The sequence below is a fragment of the Nuphar pumila genome, chromosome 2 (genome assembly GCF_984573655.1).
Source record: "Nuphar pumila chromosome 2, dmNupPumi1.hap1.1, whole genome shotgun sequence".
NCBI lineage: Eukaryota > Viridiplantae > Streptophyta > Magnoliopsida > Nymphaeales > Nymphaeaceae > Nuphar > Nuphar pumila.
The window spans coordinates 255529-278428 of NC_143250.1; the positions used below are offsets into that span (position 1 = coordinate 255529).

The 22900-nt window shown below is 40.1% G+C and overlaps 1 protein-coding gene across 3 annotated transcripts in view; it reads left to right on the forward strand.

Moving 5' to 3' along the window:
- The window catches only part of LOC149844350 (protein EXPORTIN 1A-like), a 73911-nt gene extending 56000 nt beyond the window's left edge, over positions 1 to 17911 (forward strand). For 2 of the 3 annotated variants that reach the window (XM_089994278.1, XM_089994284.1), the window contains 17 exons: positions 4375 to 4485; positions 5657 to 5754; positions 5952 to 6060; positions 10201 to 10266; positions 10892 to 10990; positions 11079 to 11159; positions 11312 to 11401; positions 12705 to 12790; positions 12951 to 13031; positions 13153 to 13335; positions 13584 to 13650; positions 13731 to 13841; positions 15696 to 15803; positions 15896 to 16033; positions 16116 to 16253; positions 16347 to 16451; positions 17249 to 17911. In XM_089994278.1, coding sequence (XP_089850404.1) covers positions 4375 to 4485; positions 5657 to 5754; positions 5952 to 6060; positions 10201 to 10266; positions 10892 to 10990; positions 11079 to 11159; positions 11312 to 11401; positions 12705 to 12790; positions 12951 to 13031; positions 13153 to 13335; positions 13584 to 13650; positions 13731 to 13841; positions 15696 to 15803; positions 15896 to 16033; positions 16116 to 16253; positions 16347 to 16451; positions 17249 to 17371 — 1794 coding nt within the window. In that variant the 3' untranslated portion in view covers positions 17372 to 17911. Of the gene's footprint in view, positions 1 to 4374; positions 4486 to 5656; positions 5755 to 5951; positions 6061 to 10200; positions 10267 to 10891; positions 10991 to 11078; positions 11160 to 11311; positions 11402 to 12704; positions 12791 to 12950; positions 13032 to 13152; positions 13336 to 13583; positions 13651 to 13730; positions 13842 to 15695; positions 15804 to 15895; positions 16034 to 16115; positions 16452 to 17248 lie in introns of all 3 variants that reach the window. The other variant, XM_089994282.1, reaches the window with a different exon arrangement.
- The last annotated feature ends 4989 nt before the right edge of the window (positions 17912 to 22900 follow it).

Here is a 22900-nt window from a genome sequence, read left to right on the forward strand (position 1 = left end):
CCTTTCGTTCATTTTTTTATCCAGCAACTTGTCATTGACATTTGGCATTGAAATAAATACATTCAAGCCTCACCGTCTGGGTGGGGTATTAATCTTTTAGTCTGTTCAACTCACGACTGTGTAACGTCGTGCCTTCACAACCTCCATCAAGGCCACGTGAGGTTGCAGCCGGCATCAGGTGGCCGTGCCTTCACTGCCGTTAGCAAAACCCATTGAAGGCTGCATCACTAACACGTTAGATAGAAGGTTTATTTCCAAACTTTGGTGCAAGTCCAAGTTAAAATTTCAACTTTTTCTGATAGATGGGTGCGTCAAAGGTGAAGAATGATCAATGTTTTCAGCAGCCTCAATCTTTAACCTCACCCTTGATAAAATTCTGTTAAAAGTAATTTACAAAATGCCACCAACTTACCAGCTACTTAGAGAAAGCCACTGAACATTTTGGTTATTACGTTTAGTTGACTGCTTTTATAACTTATGTTTTAAAGACATGTTTAGTCAAAATCATTCAATTAAACTTTGTTTAGTCAAAGTGGCTAAAATGAACTCATTGTTGATTTGTTTAACAAAGAGCACAAAATGACATAGAAATAGTTTTTTTATAACAAAAAGACAAATTTTATTTTATGCCTCAAGCAGGCATTTGAATTGTATTCAGAGGTAAAATGTAATACCCCAAAGTTTGAGCAGCTTTCTATAAATAGCTGATAAGTTAGGTGTCTTTTTGATCTGTGAAGAAACAAATCTTACTGAGCTGCCTAGGGGCATGGGGTTTGTCTTGGTAGTTAGTTCGTTTATAGAGACCTTTCCTTGTTTATCCTTTGAACTGGATGCATGGAACTCCCAACGATCTTCTTTGGTGTGATGAGTCTCCCCACAGTGACAGCATTTCAATTTATCTTTTTCATCGCTTCCAAACACTCCTCAGCCTTTTTCATAGCATTACACTCCTCGACCTCTTCGACTGGAGGATACTCCTCTACATCCAAATGTAGAATTAGATTCACATGTGCCTCCCACAAGAGCCAATCTATCAACATTAGTTTCATTGCTAGGCTCCAACATCCTCCTATCTTTCTCTCTTAGAAGAAGAGAGTAGGTGGTTCCTAGCGATGGTTCTTCACCAAGAATGTTCACCTTAAAGACCTCATATTCTACTGCTCCCACTGGAAATCAAACACTTCCTCCTTTCACTTGTCTCATTTTTTTTGGTTGCACATGTTGGACAGTCAATTTGAGAAAGTACAGTTCATCCCATGATCTCTACTGTTCCACTTCCACATAGTACTAACTTATGGTCCTACTCCCTTGATGACACTTTCTTATTTTTATCAAGTATCTCATACTTTTTTACTACATTTCTTTTCTTGAAATATGCCTCCACTATTGCTTCTTACACTTCCTCTGTCGTATGTAGATACGGAAATGTCCTAGCAATGTTTGGTAACATCTATTTGTAGAATCCAAGCTATGTCACAGGGACTCGGCCATCTGGGTGCTGCACCCGCATCGACGCCACACGATTTGGGTGCGGCACCCAGTGCGGTCAACCTGTCCCTGGGTTGACCGCACTCAGGGTCATATATATATATATATATATATTTGCTGCACCCCCGCACCCAAGTTTTTTGAAAGTGCCGCACCCCCGCACCCGCACCCATGTGACATAGAATCCAAGAGATGTCCAGTGCATTCTCCTTTATTGGCTTTGTGTATTGGGGACTCTTCATCCATTCTTCTATGTTTTCCATTGATCTACTCCCGTTTACCCTTTGCAGGAATGGCCAATTCCAATGACTGTCCGTTCTTTATAGTTCCTATCATCCAACCTTACATTTGTGATTTGGAATCCTTCCACACCACTCAAAATTGAGGTATTTTTGACCCTGGGACCTTCCTTTTCTTCAATTTTGTATCACTTGGATCACCCGTTTTACACTTCTATGAGTAGCCATTACTCTTCTACTCCGCAAACACATTAACTCTACCTTACAAATTTGCTTTCTTGGGATCTATCACAGGCCCTTTATGATCAACTCACCAACTGGTTCCCACTTAGGGTTGCCTCTAGCCTCACACTCACCAAAAGCCCTTTAAAACAATCTCAAACACCCCTAACTTTTGGGGCAAACTTCTTAAGAGGGTGTGGGTTTCTCTAACCTCACTGCCCAACCATAGTGACAAGTTTTTATCAGCAATTTCTCATTTTTCAAAAACTCACGAGAAATTGAAAAAAATCCATAAATCTCGCATTTTTTCGGCAAAATCTCGGGAATAAAAAAGTAATTAAAAAATAAAAAAATATTTTATAAGAAATTATTAATAAAAATTAATTAAAAAAAATATAGGATTTTTTTTGCGATAAATAGCCGTTTAAAACGTAAATATCACGTTTAAATCCCGGTATTTATGTTTTTTCATAAATCTTGCGAGAAATTGCCGTTTTAAACTTTCAGGCAATTTCTCGCGATATTATCGCGAGATTTTCATAAATCTCGCGATATTTGTCACACTGTGCCCAACTCACTATTACCCATCAAAAGCTGACTGAGAGGTCACATAGCCTTTATTTCTTCAAAAAACAGGGTGTGAGACTGGTTGGCAGATAATACATTAAAAGGTCCACGGGGCCTTCAATATTACACAAAATCTAGAGAAAACAGCTTCTAAAATCTTTTGTTGGCAAATGCGAGAGTACCCAAAATCATCCGAGCTTTTAACTTTTGTTCATTGCCCACCATGCTGATGTCATCAGGTGATAAAGTGTGCCTTTTGTTCTACCTCGTAGATGCAGATCTGAGCCTTGATACTGTCTGAAATATCCCTATATTTACATGTGAAATGATGCGTAATGGTGTTCTGTGGAGAGAAACTTTTGGGGCAAACTTCTTAAGAGGGTGGGAGTGCTTGTTCACGTGTGCGTGCACAGACAAGTATTGTCAAGTGTTGAGAAGGAGAAGATTATCGTAGGAAATGGGTTAAGGTGGAAAACGATGCTCCTCCACATTAAGGCATCTCTAACTATGTACAAGCAGAATGCCCTATAAAATAGGGTAAATGACATGATTGCACATATGTGGTTGAAAGATAAAAATACCCTTACAGATAACCGCCCAAAAAATCTAAGTAACATTACTCTCTAACATCATGTTGGTTCCATTTGGCTGATTCTTGTATGCGGAACTTCTTACTGTATTTGGTTATATGGAACTGTAGCAAACATGTCATGAGACTTCTGTTGTGCTTTAGCAGGAGGATCCCTGTGGGCCGAGGGGGTCTCCCATGGAGTTCTATGCTAACGGTGTAATGAAGTGTACGGGAGCCACAAAAGAGAATGATCCAACGAGAACACATGATCACCGAGCAAGAAAATAATGCACTATGGCACAACACAATCACATAAGTGCTAAATAGTCTCAAAAGAGACAAGAACACACATAAAACATATATTATTATTAATGAATAGCTTTAAGAAAAGCATGAAAATACAAAGGCCTTTGAGCCTTGTTTATATACAAATGAGAGACCAAGGGAGCTCCCATTATAGACGATGGGGAGCTCCCAAATGTCATATTTATGACCGTTGGGAGATGCCACAACGTCTATAATGGGTGCATTGACAACAATACCCATGTATGAAATGGCCAAAATGCCCCTGATGGGCAGACTAAATTATCAAAATAACCTGTATGAAATGAGGAAAATGCCCTTGTGGGCATACTAAATTACATCAAGATATATCAAGATAACAAACGGGACTGTGGCTGTATATATGACAGGCTAAGACCAGTGCAACCAGGTCTATGATCCCAAGGGTGGTTTCCCCATGTAATAAAAAAAATTCTATTGTGCTTTAAAAGCTCAAATGTTTGGTTTTTGCACAACCTTATCTCATTTGATTAAAAAGGGTTCTATTTTCATATGAACTTCAAGTATAATTTATTCCTGTTCCTGATTAATAAAATGGTCTCCTGACTACAAAGTCATGTTGCAAAAAGTTTACTGTTGTTTCATGTTGCCTCCTATTTTAGGTTCTTTCCATAAAAGTTTCTCAACCCATTGTCTGCTGACCCCCCAACTGCCACATGAGGTTATGCACATGGTAGAACCATGATGGTTGTTTTGTCTTTGTGTATTATTTTTTTGTTTGGAGGGTGAACTTTTATGCATTATTTTTCACTCTTCCAAGCATTACTATGCTCTGTAATAGACACTTTCTTTCTGAGTCAGGCATTCTTGGAGATAAGCGAGTTAAACCTTTTTTGTCTCTTAATTTGACTTCCCCCTTGTTTTCGTGATGTTTAATTTATTACAAGTTGGTGGTACTGTATATATCAACTGTATTGAGATTTATATCTTCTGTGTGAAATGCAGATGTTGAAGAAGCTAAACAAGCAGTTAAATGGAGAGGAATGGACTTGGAATAACCTGAACACTCTTTGTTGGGCCATCGGATCGATATCTGGGTCTATGGTGGAGGAGCAGGTATTTTATGAAAATCTTGTAATCCACATGTATTTCACAATAGCAAACGATATTGGGGCAGGCAACTTGTATTCATGATTACTGTTCTAAAAAAATTGCTAGTTGTAAATAAGTTTACAAATGAGATGGCTGGATAGTTGGGTTGCATCATCACAACCGAGAGGACTTGTGTTCGAATCCTGCAAGTGTTATCTCCCAGCTTGCCTATAAAAAATATTACAAAATAAAAGGAATGGATAGAGAAAATAAAATAAAATGAATCATGTTTTATTTTATATAATTAAATTTTGACATAAAAGTTGAATAATACATTTTGTGATCTATATATATTTCAGTATCACCACTTTTGAGAGAAAGAGGGGTGGGATTCCGGCTTGTCACCTCTCTTTTGAGAGGCAAACATTGTACATACGAAGAGTTAGAAGTATATGATGGTAAATTACTGAGTTGATGACTTACTTTATTAAATAAAACATGTGAAATATCGTAGATGCCAATGATTGTGGCTGATCACCTGCATGCTTCTCTTTCTCATGTGCCAATGCTCCATTCTGCTTTATTACTTTGTGCTTGCTTGATTACTTTTTTCTCGTTGCTGGTCATATGTATGTAACTACTTCTCGGTTGGGCACAGTATAAATTTTTTTTGGGGGCACATCTTTCTCCCTCCTTTGGCTAAAAAGAGTCATACGTCTAGATCACATTTATATTTTCATATTTGGGAAAATATATGGTGGTTCTGTACCATGTTACCATACGGTGATACTCACTTTTGTTTGTATGGAACTAGCCACCAAATGTTAGATTTAACCGTACAGATGTAGTAATTTATTTGCTATGTTAGAATGTTTTATCATGTTTAATATATTGTAAGATTCAATTTTTGAGATGGTAAAAATCAATAACAATTCATTAAGATACGGGTGGTTCGAAAATCCATAAAACATCATATCTGAGTCAATTTTAGTACTTGCAAATAGTAAATATAATATGCTAAACATGCTCCAAAGGTTAGATTTTGCTTTTGGATCTTAGATCTATGAAAAATTGTAAATCATTAAATCAAGTGTGTACCACCATAAGTTATGGTGGTACTGTGCCACCATAGAAGCACTCATATTTCTTCTGTCTGTTTGTTAACAATGTTACTTTTTATTTTTATCTTATGCAGGAAAACAGGTTTCTGGTTATGGTTATCCGTGATTTACTAAACCTGTGCGAAATCACGAAAGGGAAAGACAATAAAGCTGTGATAGCTAGCAATATCATGTGAGTATCATGGGTAGTTTCATTTTTTACCTTTTCTTTTACCCTTCAAGTGCATGCTTCTTCTTATGCGCATTCATATACATATGCCCGATCATGGCTGCATGGAGTGTATAGTGATATAAGTATGGTGCTTGCTCTGGTCTGTGTACCTTGCGCATGCATGGCCATTCTAATTTTTCTTATTGTTAACTATGCAGGTATGTGGTTGGACAGTACCCAAGATTTTTGAGGGCTCACTGGAAATTTCTTAAGACTGTTGTAAACAAGTTATTTGAGTTTATGCATGAAACTCATCCTGGAGTTCAGGTCAGTTTTTTCTTATATTTTCTGTTATCCATTTTGGGCCAACGTGGTTTCTGTTTGTGTCTTTATTCTGATTGTGCCAGCATATTACCATGTATTGAATAAGGGACTGCTAGTCTTCATTATCATTGATATGTTTAACCAGACATTAGTCAATTAGGCTATGTCACATGGGTGCGGGTGCGGGTGCGGGGGTGCAGCAGGGGCAAAAATGTAAAAAAAAATTTATATATATATATATATATATATATATAATTTTGAAGTTTTAACAATTTAACATTTAACAGTAAACATTGTCGTAAACTCATAATATGATTCATCATGCATGCAGTATATCAACCTAAATATCAAATTATCAATCAAATAAGTAAAGCAATTACATAAATCGACCTAAATATCAATCATATAAGTATTGCATAAAAGAACTAAATTACATACCAAAGTATATCCTGATGAAGTAATGGATGCTAATAATTTTCTTCTTCATCATCAAATGCATCATTAGAAGGAATACTGGGCTCAGCTAAATCCATGTTTGTTACGTTGAATTCATGTTCTCCCTCGAAGTCACACTCTTCTGGGTTTACATCCCAAAATTTGGATGTTCCTTGTCTGCATTATAAACCCAATTTGAAAATGATAAATACAATACAAGTATATTTAAATGAAAACTAAGAAATAATCAAATAACTAAGAGAGCAGATTAGTACCTGTATTCATCATTGCTTCGCGAAAGTAATCGAAGATTTGAATGAACATATACTAAATCCTCTGCACGCTTGCTGGTGAGTTTGTTTCTCTTCATGTTGTGAATTTGAGAATATGTGCTCCAATTTCTTTCACAACAAGATGAACTAGCAGGCTGCAATAACAATCTTAATGCAAGACGTTGCAGAAGAGGTGTTTTTGATCCAAATGTTGACCACCATGTGATAGGATCTATATTATCTTCTTCTCTCGCGAATAATGCCGGTGCATATAATCTCGAAGATGAAAATTTTTCAAACTCTTGTGTGACTTGATGTAGAAGACATGCTTCTGGAAAAAGTCTTATCATACACATTTCTATGTCTTGATAGCTCTGGGTCTAAATTTGGAGGGACACGACCAATACCACCAGCCCGTCACTTATTTGCATAATATTTTGGATTAAGAGAATGTGCCATGCAATGCAAAAGAGTGTTGCTCTTATCCCATCTTCTGACTAAAATTGAATGAATATGATTAAAAAAATCTGAATCATCCAATGCATGATTTTTTTCTTCATGCATGAAAACTATAGCTTGTATTTTTTCAAGCATATTATCCCACATTTCATAAACTCTGTGAAGCATGGGCTCATCCTTATCAACTTCTCTTAACATTTCCCAAATAGGTTGCGTAAATTGAAGGAAGTATACCACTCTGTCCCAAAACTCATCATCAAGAATGAATTTCTTAATTTCTTGAGTCTTCATATCATCATCAACACGATAGAATGTCCAATTTTCATCAGTCACCATGTTAATCAAAGCATTCTTCACTCTTTTAATCCTCTTCATCATCACAATGATGGACGCAAAACGTGTTTTAGCGACCTTCAACAATTTCAAATCAGAATGCCTATTAAATATAGCAGTAGCACGATGGTGGTTAACAACAAAATTCCTAATGCTTTTGACATTTCTTTCTAAATCTTCAATCCATGAACATAAAACATATGCTTGCGAATTTTCTTCTTCTTTGGGGTTGCATATGCTCTTTAGGGCTAGATTTAAGCTGTGTGCTACACAGGGAGTCCAAAAAATATGAGGGTACTCACTCTCCAAACTCAACGCTGCACTTTTACAAACCGGAGCGTTGTCTGTAATGATTTGTACCACTTCTTTTATCACTTCTATAAACAATCCATTCAAATACTCTGCATTTTTATATTCCCCAGATGCATCAACTGCTTTCAAGAATATTGGGCCACTAAGCGAACAAGCAATGAAATTGATTAATGGATGCCTTTGAATATCTGTCCATCCATCAGACACAATGGAAACTCCATTTTGCTCCCATGAATATTTTTTAATTTTTAGCAACCTCTCCACATTTGCCCTCTCTTCTGCAAGAAGTGTGATTCGTATTTTTTCTGAACTTGGAGGCACATAACCACTCAAATTACAATTTGCCAAGGATGTTACTAAATCCTTCCAATAAGGATTTCTAGCCGCATTAAATGGGAGTGAAGCAGAATAAAAATACCTCCCAACTTTTATATCCAACTCTTCTCTTCCATATATATTGAATGCTGCTTGTATCGTTCCTCTACCTCCTAGATTGACTTTTCTTTTTTTTTCAGCATCTTCTTGGTGGCTTGCAAATGGCACACTGACTGCAGAAGAATCAGTCATTGCCTTTCTCTTCTCATATTCTTGTATTTTCTTGTATTGCCTTCGCATTGCCTCATCAACTTTTCTGCAAGCTGAAATGCCATGTCCTGGTATCTTCAACAAATGAGCCTTCACTCTTGTGTAAGACCCAACAAAATCTCTTTCGCAGAGCTTGCATCGAAATCTTTTGTTTCCACCACCTCCTTCTCCAGTTTTTGCAAGTTTATCTACATGTATCCATAGTGGCCCCACATCATCAATCCCACTGCAACTATCAGCAAAACTAGCAGCAGAACTCACATGTTGGGATGAGGATGATGCAAGTCCTTTCCCTTTATCCGTCATTTTTATCCTGAAAACACAAAAAAAATACATTACAATTTTCAAATCAATTTGAAAACACAGGGAGAAGGGGGGGCTCAGCCCCTCCCCTGCCAACCCAACAAGAGAGCGAGAGCGAGGGGGGCTTGGCCCCTCCCATGTCGACCCCAAAAAAAAAACAGATGGGGGGAGGGGCTTGGCCCCTCCCCTGTCGACCCAAAGAAAAAAAACAGATGGGGCTCGGCCCCTCCCCTGTCGACCCCCCCCAAAAAAAAAAACAGATGGGGGAGGGGCTCGACCCCTCCCCTGTCGACCCAAAGAAAAAAACAAACAGATGGGGGAGGGGCTCGGCCCCTCCCCTTTCGATCCAAAAAAAGAGCTAGATGGGGGATGGGCTCGGCCCCTCCTGTGCCGAAAAACGAGGGAGCAGGTGAGGCTCAACCCCTCTCCTGCCGACCCAACAATAGACCGAGAGGGGGGGGGGGGTGCTCGGCCCCTCCCCAGCCGACCCAAGAAGAGAGTGAGAGACATACCTGCGAAATGAGAGGAGGAGCTTGGGAGGCGGAGCTGGGGGCGGCGATGGGAGAGCTCGAGCTCGGGGGAGAGAGAGGAGAGATTATGGCAAAAATTTTTTTTTGCCCTAATCCTCCTTTTCATCGGGGGATTTTTTTTTTTACACCCAAATTATGGACAAAAATGACCCTGGGTGCGTTGACCGCACCCAGGGTCGTGTTGACCGCACCTGGTGCCGCACCCGCATCGCGTCGCATCGACGCGGGTGCGGCATCTGTTTTGCCGAGTCCCTGTGACATAGCAATTAGGTATCCACATGCTTGTCTTGATTATGTGTGCTTGGATGCTGATGGATCTAGTGCTTCCTTTTCTCACTCGACTAGGCATTTTTGCCTGCTTATAAGAACCACTGTTCTCTCTCTCTCTCTCTCATACACACCACATTGCATGATCCAGTAACAACTTTGATCTCATGACATGATGCTGTGGGTTGGGCTACTGATAAACCTATTATCAAATGGCACTGGTTATTTCTGTTTATGTTATCTAGATTCTGATCATTTTCTGTCCTTCAAATAAGATATGGTGGATCAAACTATTTGCAGTTTTTAGCCATTCCATTTAACTGCCGTATTTGTGTGCATTGTATGTGATTGGTAGAATTTTACTCTTTTAGGCTTTCTACTTTTTTTGCTTCTCCAGTCATTAATGTTGTCCCCAATGATATATGCTTGTTTTTGGTTTGATTGCTGTATTTGTTACCAGTTGGATGTCTTCCACACATTAAACCCATCTATCTCCCCCATCTGTGTTTTTGCATCTGCTTTTGTGCATGTTTGCCTTGAGTGTGTATATCATGGCATGATAGGGATGCATCTCTGATTAGTAGGCAGTTCTCTGTGGTATATTCTTGCTTGCCTACGATTGCCAACTTATTCTGTACCCTTTTCAGGATATGGCCTGTGATACGTTCTTGAAGATTGTTCAGAAATGCAAGAGGAAGTTTGTGATTGTTCAGGTAAGAACAATCTTTAATTTATTCATTTGAAGGTTTTGTTCATTGTTCCTTTTATGAGTAATTGTTTCCTTTTTCTACTAATGCTGTACTTCATCAGTTGATCATGATTCATTACTACTATTTAACAAATGAAATGCTTACCATTGATAACTCATCCCAATTAAGTCCTTTTATTTATGTGAGGTGGCGAGACAGTTTCACCAAGGGATGATCAGTTCTATAGTATAAAATGAAGCATATGTTCTGAAGGTGGTCTATTTTAAGTTATTGACTGTAGATTTAATGTACCTAGATGCCTGCTACTGCTGGGTGGTGTTTCTCTTGATGGTGTCCTTGTTTCTCCATGGTATATCCTAATATCCATCTTATTTGCAACCAATCAAGTGCCTGATGGCAGCCATCCTGTACACTACTAGTGCAAATGCATTTACTATTCTAGTGAAATTGGTATTACAGTACGGTGTAACATAAAGTAGGTTGCCAGAGATGAGATGTTTGCATGTGTCACCAAATGGAATTCCTTTTTTGTTGGTATTCTAGTTACTGGTGTTTTAATCATCTTGAGGACAACCTGTCTGACTATAATCTGATGGTTGAATAATGAGTTTTTACCCCAATTTTCCAGGTCGGAGAAAGTGAGCCATTTGTATCTGAGCTTTTAACTGGTCTCTCGACTACTATTGTGGATCTTGAGCCTCATCAAATTCATACATTCTATGAGTCGGTGTGTTAGAAATCTAAATCTCAAATTCTTTGATCATTATGTCTAATCATTGGTCGGCCGAAAATGATTGCTTGCTGAGTATTTGCAGGTTGGTCATATGATTCAGGCAGAATCTGACCCTCAGAAAAGAGATGAATATCTGCTGAGGTTGATGCAGTTCCCTAACCAGGTCCTGTCAAATGCTTTTAGTTTGCCTTTGAATGTAGCCATTATTTACTCTTTAGTTGTGCTGCATTTCAATTCTACCCTAGTTCTAACTGTTCAGGACAAGCGTCTTTATTTTTAGGTGCTTCATGACTGAAACCATTAATTATCTTGCAGCGATGGGCTGAGATCATTGGCCAAGCACGCCAAAGTGTTGATTTTTTGAAGGATCAGGCCATTATTAGAACTGTACTTGACATATTGCAGGTGATCTTTTCATCCTCACAAGCTTGCGGCTATCTGTTAATGTATACATTGCTTGTGATGCTTTTTTGAAGCATTGTTGATCTCCTAGTAGAATATATGACCAAAATAATGAGTAGAGAACAGCAACTTATACTGTAGCGTTTGATAGAAATTGTTTGGGTAGAAGCTATGGAGAGCTATTACAAAAATGTTTGAATAAAATGTCCTGCAATAATAGCCATACTAGGAAGGTTTCAAAACAAAAGAAAGCTAAGAATGCCATCTTTCCATTCTATTGATTTGATTGAAAATTATTATGCTTTCCATGATTATTGCTAAACTGTATAATGCAAGCTATCTATGTCACAGGGATTCAGCCAACTGGGTGCCGCACCCGAGTCGACGCAACACGGGTACGCGTGCAGGTGCGGCGACCGCACCCAGGCGCATTTGTGTCCAATTTTTGAACAAAAAAATGGCTGATTGATGAAGTATTTGTTTGCTTCTTGTAACTTGTGTTTGGTTGGTAAATACTAGCCGATACATGTTCCTAGGCATCATGGAAAAAGTAAGGACATTACCACTAATGGTTACTTAAAGGGGTTACATAGAAAATGAAAAAAGAATTAATTCTACATGATTTTTTGTTACTTTTATCTTGGGAAGAAACTTCTTAGAGGCTAGCAAAGATGTAACAGCCGAGGGGTGGAGATTTAATAAAGGAATGGACTGCTCAGTTCCCATTAATTACTCCCTCTATGTATATATAAGCAATCAATAAATGCATTAGAAAAGTTAATTGCTTTGACCAGTAAAATATCATGTCCATTTATGTTTTACGCCCTGCAGTGTAGGGATGAAAGTGGGGTTGAGTAGACCTGACCCAACCCAAATTAACCTAGCTCGACTCGGGCATGCCCAAGATGAACATTCATTAGTGTTAATGTTGTTAACTGTTAAAACTCAAAAGTTATAATATATATATATATATATATATATATATATATATATATATATATATATATATATATATATATATTGCTGCACCCCCGCACCCAAGTTTTTTGAAAGTGTCGCACCCCCGCACCCGCACCCATGTGACATAGCAGGCTATGCATGTTACTAGATGATTTTTTTGGCTGCAATAAAAGTTTTAGAATATTACCCCATACTGGTCCTTTTTTGGAGAAATCTTGCTGTGAATTGTTGATCGAGATCTATTTTCATGCTTAGACCATTAAGAGTCTTTTTTTCTGCTGTACAACATGGGTGCGGCTTCTTAATAGCAATTTCCTTTAATATTTGTTTTGAACTTGTTTGGCAGATAAACACCAGTGTTTCCAGTTCGCTTGGAACATACTTTTCATCTCAGATATCATTGATCTTTTTGGATATGCTTAATGTGTACAGGTATTTCTCTCCCTCATATGTTGTTTCGTTGTAGATGTGTAAATCAGGCAGCTTTAGATCACTGGTTTAGACAAAAACCATATTTTGGCTAACTCTTCTTGATTCTGCAATGAAAGGAAAAATGATTGCTTTGTGTTATTGATTTTATGCTTTAAAACAGAATGTACAGTGAACTTATTTCAAGCAGCATACTCGAAGGAGGCCCATATGCATCAAGAACATCCTATGTAAAACTTCTGAGGTAACATGAAATTGGATATTTGTAGTCAAGAACATCTACAGATGTTTTCTATTTTTGTCCTTCTGAGGAAGATAGTCACTAATTTGGAGTGATTTATCATATGGCCTTGTCTATCAAACAGGTCGGTCAAGAGAGAAACACTGAAGCTGATTGAAACTTTTGTGGACAAGGCTGAAGATCAGTCGCAGATAGGAAAGCAGTTTGTGCCACCAATGATGGACCCTGTTCTTGGTGACTATGCTAGGAATTTGCCAGATGCCCGAGAGTCTGAAGTTTTATCAGTATTTGCAACTATAATAAACAAGTATTTCTGTTTTCCTGTTTTGTCCCTTTTTGGGTGTTTTTGCTTTCATTTGCTGCACTTTATTTCTTCAAGTGAATGCATTAGGAGCAAGTTACTGTCCACAATAGTTCTTCTCATACTCAACAGTCACTTTGTTCATAAAACAGTTGTGAGGTGCTCATTTCGGGAGCAATTGTATGCTCTCATATTCTCACAAACATCTATTTCAATCCTCACATCTCCTCATTTATCAACTTTGCCACGAATAGGTACAAAAGTATCATGACAGAGGATGTACCTCGTATATTTGAAGCTGTTTTTGAGTGTACCCTTGAGGTAAATTTCACCTCTATTTTTCCTTTCATCTTGTTGCCTGACTTGGAAAATCTCAGCCCCATTACTGTGTCATTCTGCAGATGATAACCAAGAACTTTGAAGATTACCCTGAGCACCGGCTAAAGTTTTTCTCATTATTACGGGCCATTGCTACTCATTGTTTCAGTGCTCTAATTCACTTGTCAAGTCAGGTGTGTTAACATAATTTTTGGTTGTCTGTTTGAATGCACATGCATGGTTTTTATGTTTGCTTACCCAATATGTTGAATGCCCTTGTCTTTTGTTGGATTGGTAGGATCAGATTATGATGTCAATTTGTTGTGGTTCTTTGAAAGTTGACTCCTGCAAGCAGGAGGCAAACGGCTTGAGGTGCAAGTTTTTTTCATTCAAAGTAGGCATGACTTTGTTTTGTTGGCGTGTATATTTCACCCTGGTGATGTGCACCATTGACCAACATCCTTTTTTTTCTTCTTTTGCCTTTTTATATTGACCTTCCCTTTTTTCTTTAAAAAATTTGTTTTGGGTCAGTGAAAAGTGTTAAGCAAATGAAATGGGAAAACCACTTGGCTATTTTGATTAGTATTTGGAATCTTAGATACTTGATAACTTATTTGCTGTTTCCTCTATAATTTTTTCTGTGTGCATCCGAATTCAATATTATCACTTTCAATAGATTTCTCTTATTGGTAGAACTTATATATCTATCTTTTAAAGGTTGACCCTATATTGAAATGATTTTCAGCTCGTGACTTGATTAGTGCAATGTAGGGATGCACACAGGCTGGGATCGAGCCGGGCTTGGCATGTACAACCTCGACTCGCCAAAAAAATGATGTACAGGCTCGCTCGAGCTCGTCCCGAGCCGAGCTTAATCGGGCCAAGCCCGGGTCAGTGGTTCACACTAAGCACAACGGACCGAGCAGTCCCGGGCTCGGTCAAGGATGAGAGAGAGAGAGAGAGAGAGAGAGAGAGAGAGAGAGAGAGAGAGTACCCACCAGTGGTCCGTTGAGCCACCACTGCCTTTCTTTTTCTTCTTCTTCTTCCTTCTTCCCCTCTTTCTTGTCCTTGTTCTTCATCTTCCTCATCCTCCTACCATGCGAGAAATTTCTCATTCTCCTCCCCGAGAGAGAGAGAGAGAGAGAGAGAGAGAGAGAGAGAGAGAGAGAGAGAGAGAGAGAGAGAGAGAGGTAAGTGGGGCTGCTCAGGGGCGAGGCAGGTCCGAAATTCTCGGAAAAGCTTAACCAAGCCTTATCGAGCTCAGTAGGCCAATAATGCTCGGCTTGTTTGCTCGGTCAGAGCCTCAGAGCTAGTACAAGCTCTGCTCATTTACCGCTCTAGCCGAGCCCGGGCCGGCTTGGTTCGTTGTGCATCCCTACTGCAATGTCTGTATGGCCTTTTTTTTCTTTTATCGCATAATTTTCTTACCTGAATATCATGTCAATGTATTTGACCCTGCGTGATTTTGTTTTCAGAACATCTTTAACTAAGATCATTGCTTGGGTGTTTTCCTGTTACATAACTCTGAATTGTTCCCAAATGCTGAAAACTGTTTATACTTTTTATCATATTTTTAAATTTATCATCCTTTTGGATACGACTAGATGGTATTGCACATATGGTCACATAAAACCTAAACAAAAAAAAAGTATGTATAAATTTGGTGTGGATATGGAAGAAAAGAAGGAAATCTTAGGAAAGCAAATCAGTATAATTTTGTGTATTCATTTGAGCAGTGATACTTGCTTATTTTCCTCATGAATAACTCATAATTCCTAACCTTTTGTAAGATCTTTTTTCTATTTTTCTTCAAAAAAATTATGATATATCTAGGGCGAAGTTAGGGATGACAAACTTCATGAGGGCCCTAGTTTCTTGCCTTGTATCTTGTCATGATCTTATTCATCTTTAGGATCCCAGCATCCTGCATTACATCAAGTCTGGTGCCTTTCTGTGATTTTTCTTCTGGTATTTGTTTTCATGTTATATTGTACCCTCATGGATGTGGGTTTTTTTGTTGGCATTAACAGATTTTTTTTTTCTTGCAGCAATTGAAGCTTATAATGGATTCTATAAACTGGGCATTTCGACATACTGAAAGAAATATTGCCGAGACTGGCCTTAACCTTCTCTTAGAAATGCTAAAAAACTTTGAGGTTAGATTTTTTTGTTTGAATTTCTGGTTCATAGTTGTTCCTTCTTGATGACCATTTCTATGTTTTGATGGTCTTTTTTATTCCTTTTGCAGGCTTCTGATTTCTGTAATCAGTTTCACAAGGCCTATTTCCTCACAATTGTGCAAGAGATATTTGCTGTTCTGACAGATACATTCCACAAACCTGGTTTCAAACTGCATGTTTTAGTGCTGCAGCACTTGTTTTCGCTGGTATTTGATTTTGGCCCTTTTTTCCCAGTCTCTATTCTTGATTCCTCTATGATGCGGGATACTTGCAATTGTGCATTTGCAGGTTGATTCTGGTTCATTGACAGAGCCGTTGTGGGATGTGGATGCTGTTCCATATACCTATCCAAATAATACATTTTTTGTTCGTGACTATACTATAAAACTGCTTGGAACATCATTCCCTAACATGACAACAGCAGAGGTTAGAAACCAACTGGACCTAAAGAAGACCTACCTTGGATTTTATGCAAGTGAACTGTCATGCCACATCTTAAAATGTTCTTTTGTTTTTCAGGTAACTCACTTTGTTGATGGGCTTTTTGAATTAAGGAATGACCTTCCCACCTTTAAAAACCATATTCGTGATTTCCTTGTTCAATCCAAAGAATTTTCTGCTCAGGTACAGTCTGTAGTTAGTGTCATTTTCTTAGTGTTGGTTAAATGATTGGGCATGTCAGCTGCTTGCCTTTTTCCTTTTTTTGTTTCATAATGATGAATTCTGTGTGAAGATGGTGGCCATATGATTGTTGGATTTTCTACTTTTCTTCAATGCAAGTGATTTATCTTAACTTGGTATGGGACTTTCCTGTGCATTTTTCTTGCGTCTGTTGGTATCCAGTCCCTGTGTATTTCTTGGTATATGTGAAAGTTGTTTCACGTCATATCTATATGTTCCCATAGTATCCAGTCCCTGGTTGATTTCATGCTATATGGAAAGGTTGTTTCACGTATACCTATATGGCTCCCATCATCACTGAACTTTTGACTTTGATTGTGTGGGCTTGTCTTTTGTTCATTAATCACGTTCTTTACAATTTTGATCCTTTGTTTAGTCATTTTTTTTTCACTTTATGCTTTTGGGGGTCATTTTTTCAGTGTTTAACTAGGTCGTTTGGCTGTTGTAGTTCTGGGGTCTTTCTAGTTCTTTCTTTTGATTCATTCTCCTCTCTCTCTAATCAAGTTTAGATTAGTGATGGTTTAGCTGTTAAAGAATGTCCATCTTCAGCCATTATTTAAGGGGGTATTTTGTCTCACATATCTAAAGTGGGATATGATGGAATGTATTTTGTAGAAGTATCAGAATCTGTCGGGTTATCCAATTTTGTGGCTAAGTCCAGATATGATCAGTTTACTGTCCTTTGCTGACTGGTAACAAAAGGAATTATGGGTTTCATTGACTCCCTCTTGAACTTTCAGGACAACAAAGATCTCTATGCTGAGGAAGCAGCAGCTCAGAGAGAAAGGGACCGGCAACGGATGCTTTCAATTCCAGGTCTCATTGCGCCCAATGAATTACAAGACGAGATGGTTGATTCATAGTTGTTGACTGCCACTCATAAATTACTGCTCTTTCTCCAAATACGCCAAGGAGCCGTCTTGATAATTGCCTGATTCTATTCAATGACAAGTACCAAAAAAGTATGAAGCAACTCTTTTCTTCTCCCTTTATGATGGACGGGGGTGTTGATGTGTTCCTGGTGCAAGAGCTGTCTGTGGACTACTGATGATGCTTTCGGGATGATGTGCTTGTGTTAGTTGAGGTAGTGATGGCTCTCTGGTTTCATGGTTGCGTTTAGGGGTATTTTTCCGGCTGCAGGTGTTTTGTCTTCAGAGTAAGGTTGTTTCCTGTGACTTTCCGGTTTTTGCAGAAATGGTTTGTTTCTGCCAAGCTATTTTGTATTCTTAGAGGCTTTGTGATTTTCTGATTTTCTCTTTCATTTGATTGTGGGTGGTGGTGACGAACTGATACTTGCTGTAATTCCTGGGCTTGGCGGGCGTGTTCTTTTGGGCGAGTTGTTGGTGTGGGGCCTGGATAACATTTGGGGGAATGAACAAAATCAGTAGTTTCACAATTTGAACTTGATTTCGTGTATTTCAGTACCAAGCGGATGGCTGTAGATCTTATTGCTTCAATTCAGGATCAACATATCTAATGGTTAGAAGCCAGCGGCTTGGCAGCTATTCCTTTCACGTTTTCTCGAATCCATTGACCTCAAATCAGCTGAGGAATTAAGGTTGGGCTATTAAGCTTAGTACCCAAATCCGTCGTAGCACGTGTCCGTACCACAAATTTGGATGGGTTTGGCCCTCTATATCAATCTAGTGTTTAGCGTGGACCAGTAGCTGTCCCTTTGAAGGTGGCAGGAGGTGTGGGGGGCCTCCCTCTTAAAACGAGGGGCCCGCAGGCATTACGCGACATCCAGTGTTTGCGGCTGCACGCATTATATGCTATTTCACAGGGATACATCGGTTGGGGCTGAACACATTCTATGCTATGTCATAGAGACACGTTAACATGGTTGCGCGGCACACATGACACGCTTGGACAAGCGATAGAAGGTTAGAGGTTTTGCCAACCAATTGCAGGGTGCCTTTACTGAGTGCCGATTGTGTCGAAGGCACCTTGGACCGAAAAAACCGTCTGACTCCTTCACACCCATCATCTTGGAAATAAAACTCGTAATCTATTTCACACTTTAATACGGTCCATTTGTCAGCCCTTGATGACGCCCATCTAGACAGCCAATGGCATTTGGGAAACCTTGCGGGGGCAAATCCACGTGAGGACTAGGGAGGGAAACTTCAGAGGGAACCAGCTACTAGACGGTTCGATTAGACTTTTGCCCCTCTCAAGTTAGGCAAACGATTTCTACGTCAGTGTCGCTGCGGGCCTCCACCAGAGTTTCTTTTGGTTTCACCTCTCTCAGGCATATTTTACCATCTTTCGGATCCAGACAGGCATGCTCTCACTCAAACCCTTCTCAGAAGACCAAGGTCGGGGTAGTGCACCCCCAAAGGGGATCGGACCTAAATACATTGGAGAGTTGGATCTGCTCGAACCTGGGACAACCAAAATCTGCAAAAAGCCATGTGCAACCCTGGTGAGGACTAGCTAGTTGGGTGGTTTTTGGATTCCGTATGCCTTAAGGATGAACGGTGATGAAGGTTTCTTCGCCTTCCTTGGACCTGACCCACAACACGGTTAGATTAGGCTGGATAAGGTCGTGCTAACTGAGCCGAGGGGTGTGGTGTATGCTTTGGCGTGGTTCCAGTGGACTGGTAGTGTTGTTTCCAGTGGGACTGCCACTAAAAAAATGTCATAAAACAAAAAACCCTCCGTCGCCGGGATTTGAACCTGGGTCGCCTGGGTGAAAGCCATATGTCCCAACTGGACTAGACGACAACGGAATATGTTTTGAAGGGAAAACGATTTTATACCAAGGGATTGCGTCTGCTGCGACTCCAAAGTTGAGGGGCAATTTGGTCATTTGAAGGGAAAACCCGACGATGTCCTTTGTTTGTCTCTGTTCGCAGCACTGCGTCTGCGTCTGAACGCTTTCCCCCTTTTTTCGCAACTAGCTGGGAGGGTGGTGGAAGGTAGCGCACGAGGAAGGAAGAGGACAGGGCGAGGGTTGAAGATGATGGACTCCTCTGCAACGTTACTGGTAATCATGGTGTCCTTGTTGTTGGCTTCGGCCGTGGCGGACGAGAGATATGTGCTGCTGCCTCCCCGTCGGAACCTGGACTTTCTTGGAGATGGAAGCCCAGGCCTTTGGCCTCCTCTCCTTCTCCCCAACAGGTTGGCGTTTTCCCCTACCTATCACCCCTCTTTCCTTTTCTCCCCCAACCCCACGTGGATTTTCTCTGTAAGGTTTTCGATGAATCATTAATTTTCTTTTTTGTTGATCTTCGCCGTCATTAGCATCTATATTGACGTCTCCTCCCTCTCTCCTAAGCCACAATTCGTCACAAGTACATGGCCTCCAAGTAGAGTCCCATTGCAACCACCCGATCCGGGGCCTCTCGAGCCCGGGTTCGTGGACGTTAGTTCTCAGAGGGAAATTACTCAATAATCTCAAAAACAGCTCAAAATCGTGCCAATTTTTTTTTCTTTTATTCAATACTTGAAGGTCCATACATCCATTTACAATAGCATAACCATCCAAAGACAAAAGCATAATAAAAAGTAAAGGAAAACCATACTTCTGATATGGCTGATGTGGCAGAATCGTACTAAGTCCTGAAAGTGGTGGCAGCAGTCTCTAAACCTACAGTTGCAACCAAAAGAAGGGGGGTGAGTCTACAACCCAGTAAGATTCCATTTATAAATAGACACGACCGTTGCAACTGTAGTGAGCTCTAAGCTCCTAGTCTTAGTTTAGTTTGCTACTTATGCACACATGTTAGTTATGAGTTTTACTCCCTTTACCACATCTCTATTATCATTTTCAAACAACTCTTCTACTATAATTGGCTATTCCGGACATAGCCTCCTCGGGCGTAGCAACCCATGTAGACAACTCAGAGTCTACAATGTTGGCCAGACTTATGAACCACTCACAAACAACGTAGTCCAAACTGGCCCAGATTACGGACACAGGTGTTGCAGCAACTCGCCGGTTGCAAGCCGGGAGCGAAGGAACTCAAACGGTATCTAGCCGAAGAGCCAGGGTGGCTATACCTGCCTCCAAGGTGTCTCAAGGAGCTATACCTTCCCCCAAGGTTTTGTGGTTTATGCTACGTCCTACATGTGTCTAGTGGGCAATGTTTTAACCCCTAAGGGTCACCTAGAAATGTCTGAGATATTCCCAGGTTACTCACGAGGTATACACCTCAACATTACCCTAGACCATGCCTCCTAGTAGAGTTTTCATCACACACCGGGTGGTCATCCTATAACAACTTTTACTCAACTTTCACATCTTGAATTTAGTGCATTATACAATCCTTAATGTATATCCACTAATTACTTTTAACACATGTTTACATGTCTGAATTGTTAAGGATGGCAACCCACCATGGATTAATTCACGACACTTACAATGCCCCTCCCAAGGCATAAGCGTGACATTTCCCAAGGTAATACCTACCTTGAGACTCTGAAACTCTACCCTCAATTTTCACGTAACACATCAATCTCATACATGCAATCATGTCATGCCACATTTATTTCATAACTCAGAAAATATGCATGATCAAGTTTAAGCATCACACTTGAAGTTTATAGATTCCTAAGTATGCAAAACAGTGTCTATTCTCAATAACAGAACTAGCATACTTGAAGCATTGGAATCACATTAAAGAATGCCTAAACTAGATAGCATGTGTTTTAATTAACTAAGGAGGAATTTGCAAATGTTCACTTACCTGAAACGCTTTAAATTCCAATTGCAACCCTTGATCTGAAAACAACGAATACCTCGTATCATCAAAATTACCAAAACACCCTTAAACTAAATTGTCAAACTCTGACTTTATTTTATTCACAAATCCCCTACTAATAGATTCTACCCAAGCTGTAGAATCCATGGATTCAAGAATCACATAGATCTGACTTCGAGCACTTAGCTATGCCTTGTATATTTTGTAGGCATATCAAGGGCAAAATGGTCTTTTTGCTCTTTCAATGATCTCTATGCCATCTGTACTCCATGTTACTTTAAGATCCACACTCATAATAACATTTGACCACTCAGGTCCTCAACTCAACTATGATTTGTATCATGGATTCAGTATTCTTGATCCAAACCTACTTGAAAAGGGTTTGTCTGGATCTAAATCAGGTCGTCTAATTGAATTCAACTTGAATTTTGGGTCCAAACTAAGATCCAAACCTGAATCCAATTTGTAATGGAAAAATCGAGTCTTTGTTACTTCGATTTTTCCATCGCACTCGATAAATCAATCGCACCCGCATCCAGTTTGTCTCGGTCTAGACTTAGTCGGTCTAACCCATATTGGGTCCACCTTCGGTCTGGGCCGAAACGGTCCACCATTACAAACCCGACTCGGTCTGCTAACTACTTCGGACCCGACTCGGTCCGTATAGACTGTTATGGTCTGTCACAACACATATATCCACACATCATTTCTTTTCTTTTTTTTTCGTTTGGCTTGGTCTGGACACTTCCAGCCTAAGCCTACTTGGTCTGGTCGACCAACTGAGGTTGGTTCACATCTAGCCTGATGACCGACTCAACCTGCAGAAACTGCAGACCGAGCTTGTCATCACGATGAGCAATAGTCAACTTCTACTGTCATCGGACTTGTTGCAGCTTCCTGCAAGCAGGGCAGCGCCGTCAGCGCTCGCTGATCGTCAGTGGTTGCCGACCCAACAGCGGTAGCAGGGGAAAACCCCTTTTCTTCTTCTTTTCCTGCAATGACGAGGGCAGTGGTCGGACCTCCTCATTTTCAGTCACTGACGACGGCAATAGCAGAGGGAAACCCCCCTTTTGTGACCCCCCTAATAGAGCCAGACAGAGAGGGTTCTCCCTGCTCCTGCATCTCTGCAACTCGCTGGTGACACCTCCGTTGCCGATGACCACTGCGTTGAACATCAAAAGACAGAGAGAAAAACTTACCTGGTGGTCGGTGACGAGCGGAGTTCCTATCTCTCTTCTCCCTTCACGCTTCTTCTCTGCTCGTTTAGAATGGGGAGATGAGAGGAGCCCCCCCATGGCTTTTATAGCCATGGGGGTTGCTCGGTTACCCCCTTCCCACCTTCTGAATTAAATGGGGGTAGCCTGCTTCCTCTCCCACGATCTGATTCGTGGGAGAGGAAGGGGCGTCGCCCCCTTCTCCTTCCGTAACCCCCCCCACGATGGGGGGAGCGTTACAATTCCACCCTCCTTACAAAAAGATTCATCCCGAATCTTTCTCGAAAATTATTGGGGAAATTGTGCGTGCATATCTGCCTCATTCTCCCATGTAGCTTCATCTTTAATATGATGCTTCCATCTCACTAGGACCATTGGGACAACCTTGTTTCTTAGCTTGTGCTTCTTAAATTCAATTACCTCAATTGGTTCTTCCCAAATGCTTAAATCTTCTTGGATGTCTAACACCGAC